The sequence below is a fragment of the Diuraphis noxia genome, unplaced genomic scaffold, assembly GCF_037042655.1.
Source record: "Diuraphis noxia isolate RWA-SAM2 unplaced genomic scaffold, SU_Dnox_SAM2 contig0001, whole genome shotgun sequence".
Classification (NCBI taxonomy): domain Eukaryota; kingdom Metazoa; phylum Arthropoda; class Insecta; order Hemiptera; family Aphididae; genus Diuraphis; species Diuraphis noxia.
The window spans coordinates 39972975-39996188 of record NW_028301711.1 but is presented as its reverse complement, the minus strand read 5'-3'; the positions used below and the strand labels follow the sequence as shown (position 1 = coordinate 39996188).

The 23214-nt window shown below is 29.8% G+C and overlaps 1 protein-coding gene across 2 annotated transcripts in view; it reads right to left on the bottom strand.

Annotated features, from left to right (window-relative positions):
• The window catches only part of LOC107173663 (uncharacterized), a 38799-nt gene extending 18795 nt beyond the window's left edge, over positions 1 to 20004 (bottom strand). The window contains exons 1-2 of one of the 2 annotated variants that reach the window (XM_015524282.2): positions 19594 to 20004; positions 2579 to 3660 (exon numbers count right to left, since the gene is read on the bottom strand). In XM_015524282.2, coding sequence (XP_015379768.2) covers positions 2579 to 3438 — 860 coding nt within the window. In that variant the 5' untranslated portion in view covers positions 3439 to 3660; positions 19594 to 20004. The remainder of the gene's footprint in view (positions 1 to 2578; positions 3661 to 19593) is intronic. The other variant, XM_089217110.1, reaches the window with a different exon arrangement.
• Positions 20005 to 23214: the final 3210 nt, after the last annotated feature.

Genomic DNA, 23214 nt, shown 5'->3' with positions numbered 1-23214 from the left:
AAAATATGAAGTCAACCCCCCCCCCCACCGTAGAAAAATCTTGAGCATGCCTTTGTAACGCACAATATTATGGTCCGATGACGAATCAATCAAAATATTACTATAACATTAGTTTTATCAACATCGTGACACGACAATGGGACAAGGATTCACTTTTTACGCGCTTTCGTACTACCATCGTGTTTACGCTACCCAAGTATAAATGTATAATATAATGTGTACTCAGTATTAGACACTTTATTGCTAGGCCCCAGCTCCGGCTATAAGGTAGTAGGCAACTATTTGTCGTACCTCCAATACGATGTACCTATATAATAACATTATACTCTGCACGACTCCACGTCTTAAATAATATATAAATAGGTACCCACGACAAGTTTAGTGCAGTTATTATATTATAATAATATCAAAATGTAATTTAATAATTTTTTAAGAACCAGATCTTTGATTGTTTTCGTCCCAATTTAAAGTGTTATAACATCGCAACAAAATCTAGCAGTCGATGTCATGATCGATATTTTCCCCATGTAGATATAGCTACAGGAATAATAATATCAAAGAAATAAAATATATAATTTACAAGGATTATATAAGCTTTAAAATTATAAAAGCTTAAAGCTCTCTTTATTTTTTGCAAAACGAATAATAATCGAAAGTCCTGTTCACATGTGCACAGCTAGGGTGCATGTATAATAATATAACATTCCAAACAAACAAAAATCGTATACTTTGATACAATGTTGCATTAAGGACTATGATTATAACTTATAACTAGAGTTAAGATGTTGACGACTTTTGAATTTTATTTCCTTTGATTCTATACAATTCTATCCTAGCTAAAGATTTGTTTCATGCTTCCTTGATGCAGAATATTCTAATTTTATTTTTCATTTTTAGCTATTAATGATTAATGCATTTTTTTATTTTTTCACCTCATTTTTTCATCTTTTAGGTCATTCTTGTAGTTTTTATCCAGTGTGGGGCATTTTTCTCAAATTTTAAATTAGAGCAAGTGTTAAACCCAAGTTTGGAAACAATTTTAATTTATTTAAAATTTTAAAATCTAACTTTGGATTTGGGTTTAATGTTTGAGACTTTGGGTGTTATATATTGTCAATATAATACTGATAAAACAAGTGCTCTTTCAAACTACGCCGATCATACAAGCTTATCAAACGTTACGTTTACCGAGTATTATATTTATAAATTGTATGGAAAAAATACGATAAACAAGAGTTTTTAGGGCATTATTTTGTATTTTTTAGATCATCAACATCCTAACTCTACTTATAACATATAATTAAACTCAACACATTTTCAAAATACAAACATTCATTGGAGAATTTTCCAATATATGAAGAATAAAGATTAAGAAATATTTATTTTAAAAAGTAAATAAAATTTTTCAATGAAAACATTAAGTGAAAAATTAATCCAACTAAAAAACGTAAGAATAATACAATCATTATTATCCATGATTGATTTTGTTTGGCTATTAATTCTTGGAGGATTTAAGCGCACGCAACATTTGTTTCTCTCAGACCCACACGCAACATACATAAAACCTTTTTACCTAGCCTAAACGTTTTTATGATTTTTAAGTAAAATCACCTATTAAAAAAATTAAAAAGGATAATACTTTTGAGAGTATGACATATTGGTTTTTTTATTATTATTTAACTTGCAGAAAAAAAATTAATTTAATAATATATAAATTGTTTTAAGACAATATTTAGAAAATTTATATGCCAACACCGAAGAATATTATTTTCTACCGTTTTTTTCTAATGAGTGATTTCACACAAAGATTCACCAAAAAAAAAAAAGAAGCTTCTGCATAAATGAGTTTTGTATATTATAATACGCGTAGTTCAAAGAAATATAAAAAGAACAGTGCGTTGACATCCTCTTAAAAAAAACTTATCAATCCACAACCACATAGGTAGTTAAAATTCAATAAATACATAATATATTTGATATACAATTTACGAATTTTCAGTTTTAGATATAATGTAATCATCGTATACTAAAACATGTTTCCTATAGTACACTCCTTATTCGAGGTAGCGATTATAATATTATAATATATTATATGTATTTTATAATTAATTTTGACTTTTTAAAAAACGCCGTTGAATATAGCACAAACAAACGAACTACAAATAAATACGTCAATCGCTTTATTATGTACTAATTCATTACAAACAAAATAACGATTATATTTATTATAGGTAACTACTGTCATTATGTTAAAAAATCCTTGTAAGGTATTCTAATACGCGCGGGAAAAGTAATTGTTTAAACTGACGAAAAAACACTCCTTCCTAATAATAAACATTAATTTAATTTACGCTGTAATGATGGTAATCGTCATCATTATCATCATCGCCTTCTTGTAAATTATTAATAACGATTAAAAAAGGCACAACCGACGATATAGTAATAATTATAATAATATATAGTACACGACGACGATTATGATGAAGACAACGCAAACAACACATTAACTATATAATATTTATATATAATATAATATATGAAAAAAAAATAATAAAAATATATAAAATATAATATTCACCTCAACCGTTTGGCTTCGTCGATGAACGGCCGTTTCTGAGGTTCGGTAAGGAGCTTCCACTCGGCCCCCAGCCGCTTGCTGATCTCAGAGTTGTGCATCTTCGGATTTTCTTGGGCCATCTTGCGCCGCTGTCCCCTGGACCACACCATGAACGCGTTCATGGGCCGCTTGATGTGCTGCTGCTGTTGTACAACTACTACAGCTTCTTGGACGGCCGTCGCCACTGCAGGTGTAGCGGTACCGCCGTGCTGTTGCTGATGCTGTTGCTGTTGTTGTTGGTGTTGCTGTTGCTGTAGCTGCTGCTGTTGGTGGTGATTGTGCATTTGTTGTTCGTGTTGAGCTCGATGCTGCAGGTGTTGCTGCAAGTGTTGGTGTTGCTGCTGTTGGTGCTGATGATAGGCCGCGGCTGCGGCGGCAGCCGCTGCAGCGTGATGGTGGTTCAACGCCGGTGACTGGTGTTGGTGTAACAGCATCGCGGCCGCGGCTGCTGCAGCCGCTGCAGCTGCGGCGGCCGCGTTAGCCGGCGGCGTGGTGGTCTTGCCGTTGCTCATGACCTGCACTGACCGTGAAAATCTGTGACTTCCGACGGGTGGCAGTAGAATTTTGTGGCTACGGTGCAGTGCGTGGAAAGTGCCGGCAAAACGGGCGGATGGGTTACCGCTGAGGAGACAGTAAATGCACGCACGGCCGATCAGCAGCTGCAGAGAGCCGCGCGTCACGGTATCCGAAATGCGTGTGCAGCACACGCTTCGGCACGCGGTGGCGGTTCCAACAGCGGCGCCGGCGGTCGTCCTCGGCGCCCCGCCAATGGCGTACCGCCACCGTTCCCGCCTCTTATCGACCGCCAGCCACTTTCCCATTGGTCCGTTCGTCAACCGCCGCCGCCGCCGTAAACGTCGTAGCAGTCACCGGCAGTCGCCGCTGCCGAAGTGGTTTTCAGACTAACTATATGATGATGATGATGATGATGCTACCAACAAGCAACAAGTATGTGTGTGCGTATGCACTGGTGCAAGAGGTGATATGTCGCACGTAAGTAGAATTGACAACTGCAAATTGATAGATCTCAACTAGGGGTAACCCTACAAAGAAATAAATTAAATTAGAGTGTCATCGACTTTTCACAATAATATTATTACTATTTTTATAATCATTATATTCACTAGGTAGGTATTACTATTATTATTAACAAGGCCTGGATTTGTATGCAAAATGTATTATTTTGCAAGTACCAAATTCGTTTCATACATCATAGAATTGAAAATTTAAACTTTTATTTTGCTTATTTTATAATTTTTAGGAAATTTAGTTCATATTAGTATACATTGCAAGAATTTTTAAATCAAACTTAATCGGTTTAAAGATCGGCACACGCAGCTGCGTTAGAGACAGTTGTGTTCCTATAGGATACACTACATATAGTCACGCCGTATAATCTCAAGCTTTTCCTAAAATATTATGGTTATACTTCGTATATACTACACTCTCAAACAAACCATAAAAAAGAAGAATTACATCATTTTTTTTTTAAATTTTATAGTTTATTTTTGATTATATATTCTAAATTGAATTATTACCTTTATTATAAATACAATCTGAAATTAAATAAGGTTGATCATAATGCATAAATAAAAGTATAGCAAGTTTCTACTAAACCGCCCACCAACGCCCAATTACGAGAAGTCACAGGTAGTTGACCAACACTCGACAGAAATTTAAAAATATTAAATATTACAGAGAAATGAATCTCTCGCAACAATCTTTATCGGTAGTATCTTCCGTAATCGTCATCGTCGATATTTATATTCTACTATTATATGTGTATAAATTATTTAAATAATTGATATTTATAATTTTGTTTTGTTATATTAAAAAATTAAATTAAATGCCTATATTCTTAGGTTCTTCAATGTAGTATACCTATTCTCATAAAAAATTATGGGGACATCACCGGGTATATAGACGGTACGATAACAATACAGTAAATAATATTTTATTTGTGCGGTAATTTTTACAGTTGTAGCTTGCACACTGATCCGGTAACGATATGGATTACCGAACGGTGAAATATCGTACCGGAACATTTTTCGATACCATTAACACACACTGCTGTCACAGTAGTGCGGTAAGTACGAAAAATCAGACAAACATACAGACATTTTTTGATTAAAATAACCTCTCGATTTATTTCTAAAAACATTTATCGTCGAAAACTATCTTAAATGAATATATATTTTTTTTTTCTATTAACCCTTTCCCTCTACCAGACGTTTTTTCGATAAATGTGCCTATGATACATAATAAAAGTATTGACATCTGTACCTTACTTATTGATTTCAAAGAAAATGTCAAAATTAATATAATAAATTATTAATATTAGATATCAATGTAAAAATTCTCAAAAATCATTGATTTTAAATTTTTGCTATTAATATATATTCTTAGTTTGCGTGGCTGTTTTGACATAGTGCTCTTTTTTATTGTATAAAAAACAAAAATTTTAAAAATACTTAAATACACATATTTTTCAATCGGTTTGTACAATATTAAGTATACAGGGTGATTCTTTTATCAAACACTCATTATTTAAAAAAGTATTGACTTTTTTCAAAATAACCTAACCTAACCTAACCTTAGGTATCATTTTTTTAAGTTTTTTACTTTTTTGAATGGCAACATAGTTTTTTAATTTCATATTCCAAAGCAGAATATTTTTCTAAAAATTTTGATACATAAAAATCGAATTTAGGACGAGTAGTTTATGAGTTATAAGTATTTTAAGTTTTGACAAGCGGAGTAGTGGACAAACATTTTGCGGGGTAACCCCGTACCACACTCCACTCTGCCAATCTAAACTTTAAATGCCTATAACTCATAAACTACTAGCGCTAAATTCGAAATTTTAACGTAATAATTAATAAAAAAAATAGTTTTATTAATTTATGAAATTTTAAGTATATAGGTTACCATTTGAAAATCAAAAGTTGATAGTGGTTTATCTAATAAATATAAGGGTGAAAAATATAAAAATAATAAACAATTCAAGAAGAGTGTAAATCTACAATTTAAAAAAAAAAATTTAAAAAAAATCAATACTTTTTTAAATAATGAGTGTTGTTTGATAAAAGAATCACCCTGTAAATACAGAGCAATATTATATGACATCGAAAAACGAAATCGAATTACCTGTAAACACAATGTATACCTACTACTGCATTATCAGAGGCGAGCAACAAAAGTAAAATCTATAATACTGGTATTGTATTATGTAAATATTAATATTCTTATTTTATGTGTCTTTTCTTTGACCAAATTGTTACTATAAGATTCCTATAACAAGAACCACCATTATAAAACTATGGTAATAAATAGCGAATTATATGGTGATAAATATATATATTGCAATACATATTTATCACTCCACTCAAAATTCAAAAATAATTATAATTTTTTTTTTGTATCGGATCATTTACGTAGTAAATTCAAAAACTATAATGTCGTATAAGCTTATAAATATTTTAATAAAAACTTTTAAGTGATTTAATTGGCATAACTTGGATACGATCACACGCGGTACAACATTCAAAAAGTTACATTTCACTTTCCTAGAACTACATATATATATATTATATACTTAATCTAATAGCTTTAATTAGTATAAATATTTAAATATTTAGATTGCAAACAAAACATCGTAGAGTACAAAAGTGTGGGGTGAACAAAACAAATTTTTCAAATGTGGACGAGGTGGCAATGACAGTATTTCACAATGATATTTCGTAAATACAATACTCCGGATGATGCAGATAATAGGAATACAATAAAGGGTAATGTACCGCGTTTATTAACAACAATAGTAGGTAGCAGTCTATTAGGCTATTGGAATATGCTCGTATATTTTACACTAACCTAATCAGAAAAGTTCGGTTCACTATATGCGATCAAAACCAAAAGAATTCAAGTGAACACAACTCGAAAACATTTTAATGTCTTAGTATATTCATTACTTTAATAATATGTAATATAATATAATGAATCTATATTATTAAAGAATCTTTAGCCATTTGTCTTACTAAACTCTTAAAACAACAATGGCGCGATGAAACTATATACCTACTGAGTCCGTATACTCACATATTCACATCAAATGTTTGTTCGAATGTCTCGATATGCTAACTTTAACCAACCAACTGAATATTCAATTTAGTTTGAGGTTTAAGTCAGTAGGTTCGATATTATTAGAAAATAACATAAAATGTAAATAAACCATGCAATAAATTGTTTTAAATTATAGAATTATGCTTATCCTATTTAACTTCTGAATAATAATTATGTAAGATTGTGTTGAAGTATCTTATACTATATGTAATATATAGTAATATACTTAAGTAACCTGGAGCTGAGTTATGCATCTTGACTTCACGATTAGGCTTATTAAAGAGTATATATATATATATATATAAATTTCGTTAAACGCTTTATAATACCACAAATGAGGCTTTGGAAGGAAATCTGAAACGAGGTACACATGTTGTTTATCGGTTAATATTATGTGTAGAAAAATGAAAAAGAATGAATAAAAAAAAGGGAGTAAATGACGCGTATATAAAGGGTGTCGAGAGGGTGACAAAATACTTAGTTGACCCTCCTAATAATCACATTCACAGGCCCTCCATGACTCTTAAAAAAGTTTCTGCCTACTCGCATATGTATATTTTCATTACGTGCATTATAGTTATATTTTTAGTCTGATTCCTGACACTTAAATATTGTTATTCAAAATAGTCATGAATTCATGACCTATTGTGCACTAAAATAATCACACGGAGAAGAATGTAATAATTACAACTATAAATAACGGTGGACGGTGGTAAATTATTTGTTATAATATATTTAAGCTGGTCCGTAAACGACACAGAATTACACCAGCATAAATCTAAAAATTTAATATTAATCATTAACAAATTACTGTACAAGGAAATTTTTTTTATTTTTTAAAAAATTCCAATCATATACGAAGGTAAATGTTTAGAAAAAATAATTATAAAGAAATCAACTATATACAAAAGTTTAGATATTTTGTTAAGGCACACTAAAATCGTTAACTATCAGTCAGTCACATTGTATAAACATGATATAAATAGAATTAATGATACACAAAATAAAAATAACGAAACAATTTTAAATTGCACGAAGATGACAACATAAGTACGTTTGATGCGAGTGTGATCAATCACATAAGAGTTACAGCACTTGGCAACTAATCCATGTTGATGTCCGAAAGGGGTATGTCAGATTTTTGGAAAACAATCAACCAAACATAATATTTAATCATTTTTGGCAAGATTAGATAATCCAAAAATGGTCACGATTAACTTAGGTCTGCTTAAAATTGGTATACATCCTTATTTTACACGTCTATATAATATACTGGGATTTACTTTACGCTTCGTGTGCCGGCCACCTCTTACGTGCAGTATACAGTGTACACTACACGGCGCAATATAGCTATACCTAAACATCATCCACTCAATCAAATATTTTGTAAAAAAAATTTTAATCAGTAAGTACACTCAAGTTCGGAATTTTAACCTTGATTGCTCGATTTACTGTGTAGTAGATATTCTTAAGACTAAAAAATAAGATGAACCAAAAGTTAATATTATATAAGTATAGAATAACAAAACAAAACATATACTATAATGTAGTTTCCAATCCCTCACACACATTTGCATAAGTATATCCGTATAGGTATATATGTACCTATATAAGTATACTTGCGGATAGAGCTATTCCGTTTTGGTATTTTCGGCATGTGTTGTACCGTGTACACTGTACAATACAAGGACATTCGAATATTGGATATAATATATAATATAGCATTATGTAATACATATAAAATGTATACGTTGTTGGTTGCAGACTAAAGCAGTACACGGGGTCCGGCGCAAATCCAATATAAAACCGACACAATGAAAACAGAAAAAAGAGCCGACTACGACGAGTGCTGAAAGCAGTGTTTTCGGCCGATACTGTGTACATAACAGTATATATTATTATTATTATGTGCGTGAGTGTAGGCGGCGGGTTAATAGTTGCGCGCGTAAAGGGGACTTTTTCACACAAAAGGGGTTAAATCTGATGGCCGGCCAAATTGATACCGAAATCCTCTTCATTGTTTCTTTCATCAAGTCTCTATTCATGCGGCACGTGCGTGCGTGTGCGTGCCGGCGGCTCATCTGTGTACACACGCGCACACACATCACCCCTCCACCCACCCCAAAACAAGCTGATTCGTGTGCGTGAGTGTCGTCACGGATGTGAGGACATTGCTGATGTGTGTGTGAATAAAGAAAACTTTTACCCGACTTTAAGCGATCGACAAACCGCGATCGTTTTATCCGGAAGATCGTTTTGACCTTTATGACATAATATTAAGTATGTGATTTATGTTGAAGAAAAATAAGTTCAACCAACTAAAAATAAATTAACAACTACTATTTTTAATTTCTATATTTCTTTATTTTATATTTTTATATTCATTAATAAAATGAAAACCAGCTACAATATTTAATCCTGACAAGAAAAATGTTTTAAGACAGAAATATTTTTTTGTATATTGTAATCTGAAGTATCGATGACTATCATAATTTTATTTTATAAAAAAAAAAGGAATACATCAACATATTTAATTCGTTACTTTTGGGGATGATCATTAAGTTACTTTACCAATAAAAATACCTACATGACCTCCAATAATGACAAATTATTTTGATTACTAAGTAGATTTATACAGATCCTAAACGCACTACAGTATAGGTAGCTAACTCTAAATATTTAATGCAGAATATTTTATATGCATGCCAACAATAATATAAAAAAGTCGTGTATGTCGCTCTGCTGTACAGTAGGTTACAAGTGGGTTACTGTAATGGATGGAATTAAATTTGAATCCAATGATATTATATCATTGTATACGAAAAACGATTCTGAGCGAAGACGGTTTATCTGTCTAGGATATATTATAGATTATTAAAAATTTTCAAATCTTAGTTTTTAAAAGAAAAATTTTTATGAATTTCTAGTTTGAAATAATTTGCGAATTTTCGTGATTTTTACGTATTTAGTCAAAATTTGAACTTTAAATGCTTATAAAAAAAAATTGTGATTATATATTTCTTTTATTTTTCAATTGCTATTGTAAAAGTTTATAATGAGCCTTGTATTAAATTTTCAAATCTTAGATATAAAAGGAAAAGTTTTTATGAATTTCTAGCATAAAATAATTTACGAACTTTCGTGATTTTTACATAATGTGTTGTAAAAATTCAAACTTTGAATGCTTATAAAAAAAAATTGTGACTATGTATTTCTTTTATTTTTCAACTTCTATTGTAAAAATATGTTAGGAGCCTTGTATTAAATTTTCAAATCTTAGAATTAAAAAAGAAAACTTTTATGAATTACTATCTAAGATAATTTGAATATTGCCGTAATTTTTACGTATTTAGTCAAAATTTGAACTTTAAATGCTTATAAAAAAAAATTGTGACTATATATTTCTTTTATTTTTCAATTGCTATTGTAAAAATATATAATGAGCCTTGTATTAAATTTTTAAATCTTAGATATAAAAGGAAAATTTTTTATGAATTTCTAGCATAAAATAATTTACGAACTTTCGTGATTTTTACATAATATGTTGTAAAAATTCAAACTTTGAATGCTTATAAAAAAAAATTGTGACTATGTGTTTCTTTTATTTTTCAATTTCTATTGTAAAAATATGTTAGGAGCCTTGTATTAAATTTTCAAATCTTAGAATTAAAACTTTTATGAATTTCTATCTAAGATAATTTGAACATTGCCGTAATTTTTACGTATTTAGTCAAAATTTGAACTTTAAATGCTTATAAAAAAAAATTGTGCCTACAAATTTTTAATATTTTTTAACTTCTATTGTTACAATGTGTTAGAAGCTTTGTAATAAATTTTCAAGCTTTTCTACCGAACAAATAAATTTTTATCGATATTTATAGAAAAAAAAACTAATAAAGTTGAAAAATTAAAATGTCCATTAACAGCTCAAAACAAATCTAAATATTTTGAAAATTCTATCAAATATATAACACGCCTATATAAACATTCAGTCAAAATTTCAAGTATCTGTGGTAATTTGTTTTAGAGTTACACCAAAATAAGGAAATCGCTAAAAGTGAAAATCCAATGTTGTAAAAATTTAAATTTCAAATGCTCATAAAAATTTAATTTGAATTTCAGGTGGAATTTTTATTTGTGATAAAGATTGAAAAACTTGTAAGGAATCTTGTATTAAATTTTTAAATCTTAGATTTAAAAAGAAAATTTTTTATGAATTTCTAGCTTAAAATAATTTGTGCATTTTCGTGATTTTTACGTATTTTGTCAAAATTCAAACTTTGAATGCTTATAAAAAAAAATTGTGACTATGAATTTCTTTTATTTTTCAACTGCTATTGAAACAATATGTTAAGAGCCTTGTATTAAATTTTCAAGCTTTTCTACCCAACAAATAAATTTTTATCGATATTAATTTAAAAAAAAATAATAATGATCGAAAATTTGAAATGCCTATGAATAGTTCAACTTAAGTCGAAATTTTTTGAAAATTGCATGGTGGATAGAATATACTTATATAAACATTAGGTGAAAATTTCATGTATCTATGGTCATTTGTTTTAAAGTTACATCAAAAACCAAAATCGATTTTGTCGAAAAATGAGTGTGCGTAAAATTTCCCGTTTTTCCCTTAATTTTTAGTTTGTTTTTCTCAATTATTTAGAAAAGTATTAAGAATTTTTTACTTTTGACCCCCCAAAGTACCAACTAGATTCACTTTCTGATCGAACGAGGTACTGAAATCAAAAATCGAAGCACTTTTACTGCCCAAAACGTGATGACAGACACAAAAAAAAAAAAAAAAACACACATCATGGTAAAATCAATACATTCATCGCTCCGCTCAGAATCTAAAATTATGACTTCAAATATGTAGGAATATTGTCGTGGCTGATTAGGACGACAGTAACGGACGAGCACGATGAATCGTCGTCGGAGTGTTGGCAGTGTTGCTTTCTTTTCATCAAATTCAAGTGTCCGTTTAATTGAATTGCCACCGAGCTGTGTCGTTTGCGGTTTCGTCGACATAAGCACAATAAACCGTAAACCCACTGTCACTGGACGTCTGGACGACAATAATAATATTGTGCAAACAATTACTATAATGTAACAACTACTACAAGTGTTTGGTGGTCGTGTTTTTACCGCATACCACGTATTATAAGTCTTATGTTTGCAGCATCGACTCGATCGCGCCCTGTAAATAACAATGGAATAATAATACAAAACTGCGATGAGCGGCCGTCTTTATCGACTACCACTGGAGGCACATCACAAAACCACTGTTGTAACTTGTATTATTGTAACACTGAAGTCTGAACAGTCTGGTACCTACTGTCTAGTGCCCGAACGGTTGTATATGCATCAACATATTGCTGCTTATGCAGTATAATATAAACAATACCAAAAAGACCTAATGTGATTTAATAATAGTGTATATAATAATATTCAAAATTATAATGCAAAATTAAAATATCTAATTAAATATAATATTCTAATTTACATAAAAACAAACGCGTTTACGATGTCATAATATTGGTAGCTTTTGTAAGAAAATGTAAAGAATTTTTGTAAAATCAAAAAAAAAAAAAAAGGCGGGTAAGTCGTAGATGTCGCTCTGCTGTACAGTAGGTTACAAGTGGGTTAGGTGTATATTATATCATTGTATACGAAAAACGATTCTGAGCGAAGACGGTTTATCTGTCTAGAATATATTATAGAATATTAAAAATTTTCAAATCTTAGATTTAAAAAGAAAATTTTTTATGAATTTCTAGTTTAAAATAATTTGCGAATTTTCGTGATTTTCGTGATTTTTACACATGTTGTCAAAATTCAAACTTTGAATGCTTGTAAAAAAAATTGTGCAAATATATTTATTTTATTTTTCACCTGCTATTGTAAAAATATGTTAGGAGCCTTATATAACATTTTAAATTCTAAGATATAAAAGGAAAATTTTTAATGAATTTCTAGCATAAAATAATTTATGAATTTTCGTGATTGGAGATCGAAGATTCGAATATACGTATGTTGTCTAAAATTCAAACTTTGAATGGTTGTAAAAAAAAATTGTGACTAAGAATTTCTTTTATTTTGCAACTGCTATTGTAAAAATATGTTAGGAGCCTTGTATTAAATTTTCAAATCTTAGAATTAAAAAGAAAAACTTTTATGAATTTCTATCTAAGATAATTTGAACATTGCCGTAATTTTTACGTATTTAGTCAAAATTTGAACTTTAAATGCTTATAAAAAAAAAATAGTTACTATATATTTTTAATATTTTTTAACTGCTATTGTTATAATGTGTTAGAAGCCTTGTATTAAATTTTCAAGTTTTTTTACCAAACACATAAATTTTTATCGATATTTATAGAAAAAAAAAACTAAAAAAGTTGACAAATTAAAATGTCAGTAAACAGTTTAAAACAAATCTAAAAATTTTGAAAATTTTATCAAATATAGAAAATTCAGTGAAAATTTCAAGTATCTGCAGTCATTTGTTTTAGAGTTACGCCAAAATAAAGAAATCGCTAAAAGTGAAAATCCAATGTTGTAAAAATTTAAATTTCAGATGCTCATAAAAATTTAATTTGAATTTCCGGTGGACTTTTTACTTGTGATAAAGATTGAAAAAATTGTAAGGAATCTTGTATTAAATTTTCAAATCTTAGATTTAAAAAGAAATTTTTTTATGAATTTCTAGCTTAAAATATTTTGTGATTTTTTGTGATTTTTACGTATTTTGTCAAAATTCAAATTTTGAACGCTTATAAAAAAAAATTGTGACTATGAATTTATTTTATTTTTCAACTGCTATTGTAACAATATATTAAGAGCCTTGTATTAAATTTTCAAGCTTTTCTGCCTTACAAATAAATTTTTATCGATATTAATTTTAAAAAAACTAATAATGATCGGAAATTTCAAATGCCTATGAATAGTTCAACTTAAGTCGAACATTTTTGAAAATTGCATGGTGGATAGAATATACTTATATAAACATTCGATGAAAATTTGATGTATCTATGGTCATTTGTTTTAAAGTTACATCAAAAACCAAAATCGATTTTGTCGAAAAATGAGTGTGCGTAAAATTTCCCGTTTTTCCCTTAATTTTTAGTTTGTTTTTCTCGATTATTTAGAAAACTATTTTACTTTTGACTCCCCAAAGTATCAACTAGATTCACTTTCTGATCGAACGAGGTACTGAAGTCAAAAATCGAAGCATTTTTACTGCCCCGAAACGCGATGACAGACACAAAAAAAATAAATAAATAAATAAAAATACACATCATGGTAAAATCAATACATCCATCGCTCTGCTCAGAATCTAAAACTTGAAAAAAACCAAGAAAGTAGATTACTTCATCAACGATTTCTAACAACGTCATTCATATTTTCATAAACTAATAGTCGGAAATTAGTTACAATTATTTGGGTTAGCCCGGCTAACATTTTTACAAAGTCAATTGTTATAATTTCATAACAAATGATATTACGCAAAAATATTATATGTAGGTAAATACATTTGATAGTAGGTTAATAGCAGCTAGTTAAAAAAATGAACGTCACGCGTCGTCATTTAGGTCTAATTAGTAAATACACACTGCCTTTAATCCCCATAATAACAATTTTATAATCGTGTATTCGTGTGGCATTAAATAGCACAAATATACTTACACGATACACATAGTGAATAATGCTTTTCATAATAGATCATCGTGTCTGCACCAGATTCTGTATCGCGCATTGTACGACACAGAACACTCAATCCAAAATAACAAACGAAAAAAGCAAAATGGCAGGTGCATTGTAAACTATAAAAAATTATGCGACAGACGGACGCACGGAAATGGTTGTAGCGATTGTTTGGTCTGACACAACACATCTGATGTCGCCCTCAGCGATCCCCCTGTATATTATATGCTGGCAATTTACACGACCGCACAGTATCTATAATATAAAAACGTACCTATTATTCGTCGGTAACCCATACATCCAATGCAATTTTTCAGAGCATCTAAAATATGTTATTGTTTCGTTTAAAATGATTAAAGGAGTTATGCATTTTTTGTTCAGATTTTCTAAAAAAAAAAATGATCTGAAGGTTATTTGAGAAAAACGTGTTTTTATCAGTCTTTACCATTATTAAAATTAAATCTCTATCTTTTGAGACAGTGTGGTACTGTGGTTATACGTAAAGAGTGCATTTTTAGGTATTCAATTGTATGTTTGGTCTTTTTTAACGAGTAAAAATTAGGCAAATTATGTGGCATATACATCAGAGTCAAGTCAATGTGTGCGATTGTAAATGAACATTAGTGTGTATAGCACACACACAGCATCGTATATCATTATATCATTCAATTCGTTCTCGCACTCGCACTCGCAAGAACCTGTCATAAAATTAAATGAAGAAAAAGTATTCAGTTACTTTTCGAGTAGAAACATACTTCGGCTGTGATAAGATTTAGGCTAGTGTGATTTTATTCTTTAAAGAACAGTCAACGATTTTTTTTTTTAAATTTGAATTTTTTCAATACATATGAATTATCTATGATAAACCATATGGTTGAACAAAAATGTTGTAAAAACTGAAATTTTAAGACATTATACCTAATAATATAGTTAAAATTTTAAACTTTGAAAAAAATGCTTTGTCGATTTCCAGAGGGATAGGAAATATTATTTTAATAGCATTATAAAATTAAAGGACATACGTCGATTGCACCCTAAATCTCTGAAAAGGAAAAAAGTTATGGGGCTCAAAAAGATTATTAGACATTAATTGCGTTGGTGATGCTGCGCTGAAGTACGAAAAATTACATTTTTAATAAATTATTCTATAATACCTATGTATTATGTTTAGCGATTTTTGAAATTACATGTTATATGTTATTATTTTTTATTTTTTATTATATTTGAGATTTAATAATTTAATTTAATTCAATTCTCAACAAGTATTTTACTGTTTTTGATAGTGACTTATAATGTTAACGCCTTATTAAAATGTATTAGAATAAAATATCTAAAAATATTTATATTTTTTTGGTGCAATCGATATATACCTAATTAATTTGTAATAAATATTAAAATTACTGAAGCAAAAGATGTACAACTTATTCAAAATTAGAATGAATTGACCTCTTATGAAATATTTAAAGGTAAGATTATGATTTAGGGCATCTCTTAGGCTTTTTATTATATTTTAATATTTTATAGCGACTTATGAATATTTAAAATCATAAATTATTAGTACATTTTATAACATTCATAACTCACTTTCTAATTAAAATATAATAAAAATCCTTACTTTAACATATTATAAGAGATCAATTCACTCTAATCTTTAAAATAATGTAACTAAACGTGATCTGCCGAGTGTATAATTTGCCAGTGGCGTATATAAAAATTTGTGTTTTTTTTTTTTTTGAGGGACGGAGGGGGGTTTACAAAAAAAGAATATTTCAACAATCCCTCTTAAATTCTAATTAGTTACAATCAACACCGATACCAACCATAATCCCCAACCACCTCCTAATACATGCCATTGTAATTTACTATATTTTGCACTTGTACAATGGAAATAACTGTGTAACGTCCTTGTAAGCACAAAACGAACAGTGTTCACAGGAATACTTTAAACACAAATTATTTCAAAAAAATTACAATAATTTATTAATGTCGTTTATGTGGTAGACTGTAGTACCTAATTTCTTCCAAGTACTGCTACATGCTACATCTACATCACTATGGTTGAAGCCATCATGAGTTAGAATTAGGGTTGGAAAGAGAGCAACAGATGGTGCAACGTCATCCAGAGACATGGATGGTGCTCCATTGTTGTTAACTTTATTATAATATCAAATATATATTATATTTTAAATGTAGACACTAACCATCATAGTACATTGTATTGATGATTTTATAAGCTTCTTATTATTATTGTACAATAAATTATGCATCTAGCATCTGACTATCTGGGAAGTAATACTATCATACTTCCTGGCTCAGTTAGATACCACATAGAAAATAGATAAATACCAATTTAGATATTACACGCACGATACAGTGGACACAAGTCTACTGTGCCCAACAAGAATGTAAAAACATGAATAGGATAGGACATAATTTATGTCAAATAACATCTCAATGGAGATCAATGATTCCAATTGATGACAATAATTAGTATAAACCTATATTGAGTACCTATCAACTATCAATTTAATAAGTGCATATTAGGTATAATCATGATACAAAAATGTAAACAAACAATTTCAATTTATTATCACTAGTTATGAATACAGTAAAACCTCTCTATAACAGAATTGCTTGGAATCAAACATTTTTCCGTCATAGAGAGGTAGAAATTTCATATATTATTTGCACCAGAACTGCTGACGTTTTCCACTTTAAGGAGGATTCCTTTTAATAGAGGGTCCGTTATAAAGAGGTTTTGCTGTATTTTAAAATGATGTGGTAAAATGTTTATAACCCAGCACTGTGAACCACACCATCCCACAATATATACTACTATCCTACCTTATCTTCCTGGCCAAACTTGTACAACTATTCAGTATTTTTAAATGTAAAAATAATTTTGTTAAATGTTTTATAGTTTTTATATTTACTATTTACACAGGTACACCAAAAGTATGGTTCTAAATATGTATATTAGCTATTTCAAACAAGAAAACCCATTTTAATGTTTTATTTTAGAATAAATTTGACTAATAAACTAAAATATAGGAATAAATTACTAAATATAGTATAGGAGCATAGACATAATATACTGAAAATTTTCCAAATCATAATTAAAAATTAAAAATATGCTTTGTGCTAGGTATTATAAAAATTTGTAACAGTGTGGACTCTGTTAACTATCCAGGTGTCACAATAGAATATTTTTTTTAATGGAATCTTAGTATTGGTATAAGGCGAGGTACCAATAAGGTATAGTGAAGGGTAAACTATAGTAAATTTAATACTTAAAACAAGTGTCTTCAGCTGTAAGATGTAAAATATCAAATAATATGTTATCACCAAACTCAATAAAAAAGGTTTTCTGTGATGTTGTTAAATTAGTATAATAAACTAATGAAATATGTCTGTATTTTTAAAAAATATTTAAGGTTGAAAAGAACTACCTAAAATAAATAAATTACTCAAGATTACTCAAAATATAAACATTTTAAATTTTAGAATATACTAGACATTTTTACATTTTCTACTATGTTAAAGGGGGGTTGAACCCTACCCGTAGCTACAGCCCTGTTAGTGATTACCTATAAGTAGGTATAAAGCACACACAAAAAATTTAACAATGTTTTTAAATGGACAAAATATAATACCCGATATAATATGTAAGTACAGTTTGGAAAATAGATATTATATTGGTGTAAATTTCAACTATATTGTATCATCAAATTTAAAACTTATGATCTCTATACAAATTATGTGAAATAGGTACAAGATAACTTTTTGTAGATAAGATAACTAACAAACCATTAAATTATATAAATTTATTGTACCTACATTATTCATATCAATTAATCTTAATCATTTAGGTATTCATTTTTGATATTTGTATGTAAGTAGGTAGGGACTATTTCAGTTAAAGTTTGATAAGTTACTAAAGATAAATATTATTAAAAAACTACTTTGAGAAGGTCTGTTGTCTAACTCAAAAGCTTAGACTTTTGAAGACAATTGATTATATCATATTATAAATTTATAAACATATAGGTATACTGGTATACACAATAAATTCACATTATTATTATTATTATTGGTTATCTCTTTCTAACAATATTGACACAAATCTAGAAAAAAAAGCAAACGGAATAAAAAGCTTTTTTTTCAGTTGCCTTTTTTTCCTACTACCTACCAATTGACACATAGCAACCTTTGGAGGGTATAGGGATTAAGGAATGACACAATTCATAACATTCACAATATATATATAATAGGTAGGTAGGTACCAGAATAATAGAATATGCCTATGATATTCATATTCATAATATGGCAAGTTGATATTATGTCTTACACTCTAACCACAAGTCACAATAAAAGATAAGCATATTATATTCAAATTTTGTATAATATTATCTAGGATAATAATGTCTTAATAAGTAGTATCAGTATAGGCAGTATAGTATAAAATTATAAGCCATCATTCTTTCAACACATTTTAAGTATTAAACTTTTATTTATGTTTATTGGCAGAACCAAATAATTAATAAATAGTAAATAGTAAATACTAATACATTGAGAAAAAAAACTGATAAAAATTTAAAAAATGAATAACCAACAAAACAACTAGGTAGGTAATTATGAATAAATTGATCTTATCATAGTACCATTAAAATGTGAGCTATTATTAACACTATGTACCTATTAACTCTACAATAGTAAACAATCTTTGTTTTATAAGTAGATACTTTACGATTACCTACGTCCAACATGAGTACTTTAATTTAACTCAATTGTTTCAAACTGACTATTTTATTCTACATGTTTAATTTAATAATAATTTAATAGTCATTAAAAATGACAAATGCATTTTTAACCACACACCTAGTATGCGCATAATATAATACAACATTAATAGGTAAAAACTGTAAAGATATTATTATTATTCATGTACCTTCTGCCTTCATAAAAAAAATAAGTAATAACAGACTACCATAATAAAATCAAAGTACTGAAAGTGCGTGTTTTCAACTATAAACCGGACTGACCGAATTATTTTAGTATTACAGCTGTCCGTCAGCAGACAACGTCTATCGAGATATCGTTAACTGTGACATTGTTTTCTAATCTACATCGTGTTTTCTTAAACTACAGCTTACCTCTAATAATCGTGAATGTTTCACTAACCGGTGCACAGCAGCCAGAATTCTTCACAACGTATAGAAATATTCGCATAAAAAAATAATATAGCAAAACAAATAATTGCGTGATCGACAGATTTAGTGTATAATATACAAAACGAGTTCATCAAAATGTCGTGCACGACGTGGAGACACTGGAGACGGTTTCGCGGTTTCTTTTTCTCCAGACGTCACACTCGTCAACTCCGTACCGCGGTTATCGAGAAACGGTCGTTTAGGTTACCAGCTTAAAGTTCGGTTACTCACTAGACCACGGACAGCGGTCACTAACGAATGTAGACGGTACAGCGTAACCCCGCAGCGGTATACGAGAAGCACGCACGCCACCCGCCACGCGTCACGACGTAATGATACCAAGTGTCCAAGTGGCAAGTTTATTATTATTGAGAAAAGAAGAAATAATATTATGGAACTGAATGGCAGTCGATCGGGACACGCGTCGTCATTGTCATTTCGTCCAGGAAAACCCAAAAAACGTTGTTTTTATTGTCGTGCGTGTGGCGGTAAATTTATACCAAAATATTAATATTTCCATGTGCACGAAGACGATAATAATAATAATAGAATTATTATTACGCCGTTAACATAATAATAGTTATCAATAGTTTTAATACCATTCGACGATACACCTACTCCAAAGATATTAATAATCTGGTGGGTATAATAATTATTACTTTTACAACAAAAATAGTTATTAATACTCTCTTCCCCCGACAAAGACGACGACGGTATTTCAGTGAAAATCGTTCTGCTCGTTAATTAATTATATCGTGTAGGTGCTTCAAGTAGTAGCACATTCAGACACCCACACGCCTCTAAGCTCTTCCACCCATAGTACCATTTTAAACCGTGCTGTGCTGTGCTGTGCACTAATAAATAATTAATATAACTGCTGTGGCGTGTGACCCCATTTCTAATATTATTATTTTTATGACAATATGTGTTTTTGAAATTGTTCTATACAAACAATAGAACATTTATGTTTGAGAATTAAAAAGCGTATTCAATTATTTTAGTCGAATAAAAGATTTTAAAGTTTGTAGCATAAATGGAAATGACTATTAAGTTCATATTTCGAACGATCTCAATCTATGTAGAGCCGTGAAGTTGACGCTCAACACTAAAGCTCGACCCTTACAAATTATTATTATATTAGCACACATCAATTGATAGAAATGTGTTCAACGATTTGCCGCTACCGCTAACGTTTTACTGTGTGCTGAAGCGTAGACAATTATTAAACACCGTTAACGAATAATGCACCTTAAAAAAATACCAAATAATATAGTTCGAAATGTTACAGCAAACTTAATTTAAATTCAGTTTAATCTCTCATAATGAACACCGTCAAATACTGGACAAAATTTCATCGACCGAGAGTGTCAGGTGTTGAAAGGTTTTACTGGACGGTTGTATTATAATTTATAGCAGTATTTTAAATTAATTATATTATTAAGCAATAAACTAATAACTAATTAAGTATAGTTAATTTTGAACTATACAATGTGTCGGCTAATTTATTGGCACGCCACGTTTGTCTAGAAGCACGGTCGCACGGGTACAACACGTCAACACTATTATTATTATTATACAACTGGTACAAGTTACAATCAAAGTTAAAGTATATTATCATTGGCGTCCCCCAGGGAGGGGGACAGCCAAGACAAGGCACTTTCCCCCTCCTAGAACATAAAATTTATTTTCCAAAAGCATTATCTGTAACGCGCCAATTTAGCAAACATAAATTACTTTTAAAATGTGAGCATTAAATGCATAAAAAAATCTTTATTTTTAAATTAATTTTCCCCCACCCCTATAAAAATGTCTAGCGACGCCCAAGTATAATAGTATAGAATATAAATAGTAAATTACACACAAGGACAAGGGACAAGACGTTGTGTCTCAGCAATTGGCGAAATATTTTAGTGCTTATCTGGTTTAATTCTAATTCTAATAATAATAATCGGAACATAGATTGGTATTTATAAGTATTGCAATAAATGACGATCGATAATATAAATATGTACAGAAACCAATTCTACACACAACGGCTAAGACGTCAATAATAAATATAAATAAAAATATAAAAACATTAATTGTATTTGGACTACAATATTAAATGGTGGTAATTTGCCAGGCGCATGGTGAGTATATTTCGTGAGTATTTCGACACGTACCGATCGTATAATCCACACGGAATCGGTTTGCCGACAGATTGGTCCAACACGGACGCGCTCCATTTCCATTTCAGCCGGCCAATATTGACATTGTATTATTGTGTACAGCCGACCGCCATATAATAAAAATGTGTATTTATCGCGCACGCTTCTATTAGATTTGCTCTTAATAAAACGACGACGAGCAATGCAAAGGCAAACACACTCGTAAAAATGGCCCGACGTGTGTTTGTACACTGCGCCCGTCGTGGGTGGATGACGCGGACCGGTCGCGGATTGAGCGTGACGACCGGGCGGAATTTTTAATAATTATTATTGTTCGTAGATGTCGTCTACTCGTCCACCATATCATATTATCAATATTTTTGTTATTATTGTTTTTGACGTTGTTGTCCTTGAGATCAAGTTGATATCAGCCACTCGGCGTACTATTGTCTATTGGTATTTGTTTTCCCTGTGCGACCCACACGTGGGATACATAGGCATAACGCTTTTACGAAAGAAAAAAAAAGGTTTTTGTGGTATTTTCAAGTAAATTCACATAATGCAAATGTAAAGGACATGGCATAACATATTTTAGTTAAGTCAAAAATAATAAAAATAATAATAATAATAATAAACCACCGAATAATGTAATATCTACTTGCTTAAATCTACAAACATTTGGACTATTAAACGGATATAAAATTAGATACGTATTAAGCTAATAAATAAAATACAAAAACATTTTGATTTTTGAATAGGTCAAGTGTAGTGTGTAGATAACCCAAGAGGAAGAAACTATTTAGTGAGATATTACTTACGTCTTACTTCGTACTAGGTTATTAGAAACTCGAAAGTCTCGTTACGAAATTTTTAAATATAAAAATAAAAATGAAAGGAAAAGATATATTATAAATCTAGTAAATAAATTCAAGGAAACGAGATCTTTGATATGTTCACACGATATACAATATACATAGATGGTCGATAAAATAAAAGCTTCATAATATTGACAATAACATTCGTTTCTGGCTTATACCTAGTGTAAAAAGTAAATGGACATTAAATGAGAGTAAGACGTTATCGAATCTTAAGCCAGTTCTATTTCATTGGCAATAACATTTCTCATATCTTCTTCTTCGCATTCCTCCCAACTATTTGGGATCGGTGATCGGTCACATATCACATTATTTTACCTCATATAAATTTTGTTTATAATTCAATATATAAAAGTCAATATTGACAAACAAACAATACAATAATTATGGAAATAATAATAAAAATCCCTCGATTTTCAATGAAGAAATCCGTATAACAATCAAATAATTATGAACGCATATGCAATATGCATACTTCCATTTTAATATTTAAAACATGGATTGTATAAGTTTCTCTATTAGATTTGGTAGAAAATAATTGT